The following is a 5,854-nucleotide window of genomic DNA, read 5'->3' on the forward strand; positions in this document are numbered from 1 at the left end:
GAGAAATCATAATACATTATATTTTACAATCTAGCAAGTATATAGATTTTTATTCTTACCAATATAATATAAATTTTTTATTTATGATATTAATCGAGTGGTATCATTCATTTGAACATTCAAGGGTTTGAATTTATTATCAATACAATCTTCACTACATTTAATTAAATATAACAAATGCTTGAAATCTATTTTTTTATATTAAAAATTTAACAAATGTATCATAAAAAGATCTTTAGAATATTGTGTAAAATAAATATTTCTATTTAGAAATCATGATAGAATCTAGCAAGTATATGGTTAACTCAGTTAATTTTTTTTAAAGCTTTATATCTAACCTACCAACTAACTAATTGAACGAGGTCAATTTCACCGTTGACTTGTAAGGCCCCATTTAAAGGCAGAGATGGACAAGCCCAACACATGAATTATTAATATTTAGCAAATCTATGAAACTTTGAGAGGTTCACCCCTCTATGTACTTAAGCTTTCACCAGTATACCAACCAGAAATTTAAAAAGCTCACTAGCAATAATGAAGGACGGATTTTCCTACTTCATGGCTGTGGAAAAGAATGAACTTGTGTAACTTTGCAAACATAAAGGATCAAACACTAATATATTTTCACCAAAATAGAATCATCATTCAAGAGATATACAACATCTTTAATATTTGTTTAATCTGCATATTGCACTCTTGCTATTTGAAAAGCTAGAGTGAAATGAAATAATCCAACTAGTAAACATGATTAATTACATTCAAAGCTAAGGACTCTTGTCACTATCACCAAAAAATTGGAAGGACCCTTCAATCTGTCAAACAATTATACTGAAGTCAGCTTTGGTTACCAATCTCTCCTAGAGGAAATGTACTTATTGACCTCGTCTTTCTGCTCGGCTCCATAAGCAGACCATTTTTCATCAACTTTGACATCATCTTCACCTTCGATCTTGCTATCTGAATGTTGCTAACCGTTAGTAAACTTGCTAGAGGCTAAATCTTAATGGTATCCTTTGGAAAAAACTAAGCGAAATTGTTTCAGAAATTACCTTGTAACAAGAAAACATATTCATCTTCGCAGCTTTTTAATTTCCAGAATGACTTGCCACTGTTATCCCTGTACTGATGTTCAATTCTCACTGCATCACAACATTGGTTCCCTGCAATGTTATAAGAAAAATAAAAAATGTCAACCGTTGCAATAGCAGAACATTGAATTCTTCGAAAATAACGTGTAACCATGTATTCACATATTTTCTAAATTTGTGTTTCTTTGTTTAACCAAATTAAATCTAACTTGGATGTTAAAAAGGAAGCAGCAGTAATATGCAATAATCGTATTTTGTATACGAAATTGGCAAATTTAAACCAAGTGAATTTAAATGAATTATGAGATTTTTTCTATAAATGATTTTTTTTATCATACCAGTAACAATACAATTGGTAGATTGCACCATGACACCGTCAAATACAAAGTTCCCTCTATAATAGCATGCATCACACAAATACTATACCCAGAAGCAGTGTAGTCAAGATTGAGTGTTGGATCATAAGATCTTATGTGCCAAGGATGTCTGAGATCTTACGTGCTAAGGAAGTCTGAGAGTGCTACAATCAACTCATAAACATCACAACATACCTTTAGGAACTGTGCCCTTTGCCTCAATCAACTCATCATGAGCTTTAGCAGCTTCACTTTTTATTGTTGCAAGAAGAGCATCATGTTCTGAAACTGATAGGTTAGCTCCATTTGATACAGCGGCTTTTGCTATCTCGTCTTGCAGCTTTTGCTTAAGACTTTTTTCCTACAGATAACATGTACACAAAAACATCAACACCAATTGACGGTTTGCATTATTAGCACCAATCATGAAACAAAAAACAAAGCACCCCGTGTCATCTTACCTTTCCCTTAGCTTCAGCAACCTTGGATTTTGCTGCTTTTTTTTCTTCAGCAAATCTTTCATTTTCATCATCGATATGACTCCTTAGCTTCCTGAACATATAAAAGCAAGTAACAAAACACACCACTTTAAACAAGATATGGACTATTATTAAGAAGACGGGAAGAACGAAAAAGAAGTAAAAGGAATAAAGATAAGAAAACAACAAAGTAACAAGAAAATTCTCAGAACAATATCTTGTTTAAACTTGAAATACTTACGTTGTGCCCAGAGCTTCATCACAGATAAAATTCAGAAGGATAAGCTTTTTCGACAAGTCCAAATCATAATATCCACTAATTCCTTTACTAAGCCAATCCAAAGGAATTTCTTTTAGCACAAGATCAGACTCAGTAATCAATTCCACAAGAACTTTCAACCATGAATTTTTTCCACCGCTAGCAGTCAAGGACGAAGACCTAATAAAAGCAATCCAAAAATAACAGTTTATTCCAAGCATAATATAGAAAATAAATTTCTTTCACCTTCAAAAATGAAATAAAAAAAGTAAAATGAGATAACTCACTCCATTTCTGAATCAGATACTATAAAAGTCAATAGTTTGATTTGAAAGTCAACAACTAAGGTATTTTGTCCACGTCGCAAATTTTGCTTGCGTATCAGTGCTCTTAAAACAGCTTCCGCCTCTCCTTTCTTGATATCAAGAGCCTGATTATACAAGGGAACAAATGTAAGGAAACTTGATGAAGCAATTATAATAACACCATTATGGCTAGAGAACTTGATTCAATTTAAAGGAATAAATCAGTTAATTGACAATTGCAATTTAAATTTAAAGATTGATTTATGGATTACATGATAATAATAAAATGGTAAGCAGTCTCAATTCTATATAATGACTATTATTAATTTGAACTTAGACTCCAATATCAAGAGGTTAAGTAAGACCACGACTAAATCAAATGAAACCTAAGATAAAACAAAAAATACTTGCTGATTGAACTAACAATCTATGATTTGTAACCATCAGTAGCAATAAAACAAAAGTGATTTGCAATTAATCAAACAAAGATTTAAGATAAAATTGAACATTTGAACAACAAACTGAATTCTAATATTCATAATAAAAGCATACCTTTCCAAACACTCTGCAGAATTCTAAAAACTGCAATGCATTCCCAACATCTTCTGGTGCAAGATCAATGTCTAATATTTTTGTAATTTCAGTGCCAATGGGTAAAGGAATCTCTTCCTTAAGTTTTTCTGCAAGCAAAATGATAGCCTGTGTTTGAGACTTGACACCAACATTGTTATTACCACCTATCACTACAGAGTCTTGGCAGTTTTCTCATGCAATAGGTTAATAATTACGGAAAAATAATTTGCAGGATCATAAATCTTACCATGAGCCTCCTCAACTTTTGTTTCCAGTTTATTATCTGCACTTCTTTTCACTTCACCGTCTGAAACTCCATTACACAGTTTAGGCTTTTTTGATTTTTTGTTCTGGCAAACATCATTAACACTGCTGCCATTAGATATTTCCTTTAAGTTTTCTCGCTTCACTTTTTTGCTTTTCTTATGACCGACCTTTAAAGCATCATTTCCACCTAAGGTGTTTTCCTTCCCATGTTCCCCTGATAGACCCAATACAAGCTCCTATGGTATATAACAAATATGAAAACCAAGCATAATAATTACACTGAAAATCAACACAATTTTGCTACCGCCGTCATTAGTTTAAATTGCATACATGAAGAGGAAACTTATTAACCATCAAACAAAGATAACTTACATGTCAACTACAGAAAAATGGAAAGAAAATCAACACACCTTTTTCAAAGTAGCTTCCTTTTCAGGCAAAACAGCAGCACTGTTCAATTCCAAACCTTCGGAAGCCTTCTTGCTAAGCATATCTGATACGGAGTTAAAACCGGATTTCTTGGCTTTATGAACTAGCATACCAGTTGGATCTTGACCATGTTGTTTCCTACAGGGTCACTCTTATTTCAAAACTAACACGTAAAATGGTACAAAATGAAAACCACAAGACGAAACAAAAAACACATATTCAAACCACGACTTACCTGCAAAGACTGCAGTTACAAATGCCTCTGCACTTAGGACACATCCAATCATTCAATAATGCAACCTCTTCTGCCTTTTCCCCATATCTTAGTTCAACACAGAAAAATCATTAGCATATAAAAAACACACAATAAATTTGTCTACTTTTGCAATCGCAATAAAACTTATTAGCTCTGAAAATAAAAAACAAATAAAAAATAAAAAATAAAAATGTTAACCAAACCTATTCAATAGGCACTTGTGACAGATCCTAAGGGTACAAGGGTTCCCATTCCTTGGATTCTTGCATACAGCACAAAAATCCCTTGTCTTTTGCCGGCACTTCAATGTGGAATAACCAAGCAAAAAACACATTAGAATCAAAATGAACACCAAAACTTACAATCAAAGACAAACATAGTTCCTAGCTAGTCAAATCACACCTCAAAACATCATCATCCTACAACCTATCAACAAATTTCTCAGTTTTCATATAATTCCCATAAATCACATACCCAATGTCAAATTATGCTCTCTCTCCAGAAATCGTCTCAAAATAAATCAATAAACATATAAACAAAAAATCACGAAACACCCAGAAAGAGTAAACTCCAATCAATCACCATCATCACCCTATAACCCATCAAATAAATTTTTCACATTAGCTCACAGCTTTAGAAAAAAAAAGAAGGTATGCAATTACAACATATATCTTGAGCTAACAATATACTCAATTCAAACCAATTAGAACATCCATTTAAGCTGACAACAACACAATACCTGAAACGCCAATTTCATCCCATTCAAATAACTACTTAATCACATTCACAAGTAAAACAAAAAACAAACTTTCAATAATCAGATTCACAAAACAAAAACAGTTTAAGCGCCACTTTCCGAGTGATACATACGAAGCTTCAACATAAGCACATACGGTCATACGCCAAACACGACACTGACAATTCAACACTGGTAATGATTCGAGAAAATAAAATAATATAATTGAATGTAACCACATACGTCAACATCGCATTAGTATCATTGATACCTAGATCTAAACTCGAATAATACACTTTATTGAATATAAATACAAAATCAATAAATCTAACGCATGCATGTTAACAAATCATAATCCAGATTCTGAAGAAACCCTAAGAGGCATAATCAACAAAAAGAAAACCCTAAGAAGCTTAGAAATCAACCTGATGACAAGTTTGGCCATTTTCAGAATCATAAATTCTGTTACCAACAACTCGAACTCCGTTTTTATTGTTACGATTCGGTTTCTGTCCATTGGCATTAGCCTCGCTCTGGCTCTGTTGAGGTGAAGAAGATGAACCGGTTTCCATGTTGCAGAGAATTTGGGGTTTTAGTTTTCTTCACGAAATGGGTTTTGGAGTTTGAAGTGATGAGAGGATGAATTGAAAATGCGTGAGAGATTGTTAATTAATATTAAAAGTTTGAAAGTTTATTTGGAAATTTTATTTTCCCTCCCACTATGCTGAGGTGGCAGAAACGGTACCATTTTGAAAATTATTTTTGGAAATTTGCTATGATAGAATTTTTTTATTTTTTGGATAGTATTTCAAACTTATACCTATTGTGCATTATTATTATAATTAAAAAATTAATTTTTTTATTCATTCAATTCAACAATGGATCTAGAAATTTTTATTTTTTGGATAGTATTTCAAACTTATACCTATTGTGTATTATTATTATAAAAAATTTGATTTTCTATTCATTCAATTCAACAATTAATCTAGAATTTTTTTTTTATTTTTTGGATATTTCAAACTTATACCTATTGTGCATTATTACAATAAATTTTTTTTATTCATTGAATTCAACAATGGATGCATCTAGCTCTACTCTATAATTCA

General features: G+C 32.0%; 1 protein-coding gene across 2 annotated transcripts; it reads right to left on the reverse strand.

Annotated features, from left to right (window-relative positions):
• Window positions 1–617: 617 nt before the first annotated feature.
• LOC131647387 (uncharacterized) lies at window positions 618–5,392 on the reverse strand. 2 transcript variants are annotated; one of them, XM_058917285.1, is made up of 12 exons: window positions 5,174–5,392; window positions 4,216–4,313; window positions 3,992–4,078; window positions 3,738–3,894; window positions 3,308–3,410; window positions 3,040–3,167; window positions 2,470–2,612; window positions 2,165–2,362; window positions 1,906–1,996; window positions 1,640–1,805; window positions 1,050–1,160; window positions 618–957 (listed from the first exon to the last, which is right to left on the reverse strand). In XM_058917285.1, the coding sequence occupies exons 1-12, from the start codon at window positions 5,318–5,320 to the stop codon at window positions 845–847; spliced, it is 1,542 nt and encodes a 513-aa protein (XP_058773268.1). In that variant the 5' UTR covers window positions 5,321–5,392; the 3' UTR covers window positions 618–844. The 2 variants fall into 2 exon arrangements, with proteins under 2 accessions (XP_058773268.1, XP_058773267.1); XM_058917284.1 differs by having other exon boundaries at window positions 3,308–3,563.
• Between the last annotated feature and the right edge of the window lie 462 nt (window positions 5,393–5,854).

This window comes from Vicia villosa, linkage group LG2 (assembly GCF_029867415.1).
Source record: "Vicia villosa cultivar HV-30 ecotype Madison, WI linkage group LG2, Vvil1.0, whole genome shotgun sequence".
Taxonomy (NCBI): domain Eukaryota; kingdom Viridiplantae; phylum Streptophyta; class Magnoliopsida; order Fabales; family Fabaceae; genus Vicia; species Vicia villosa.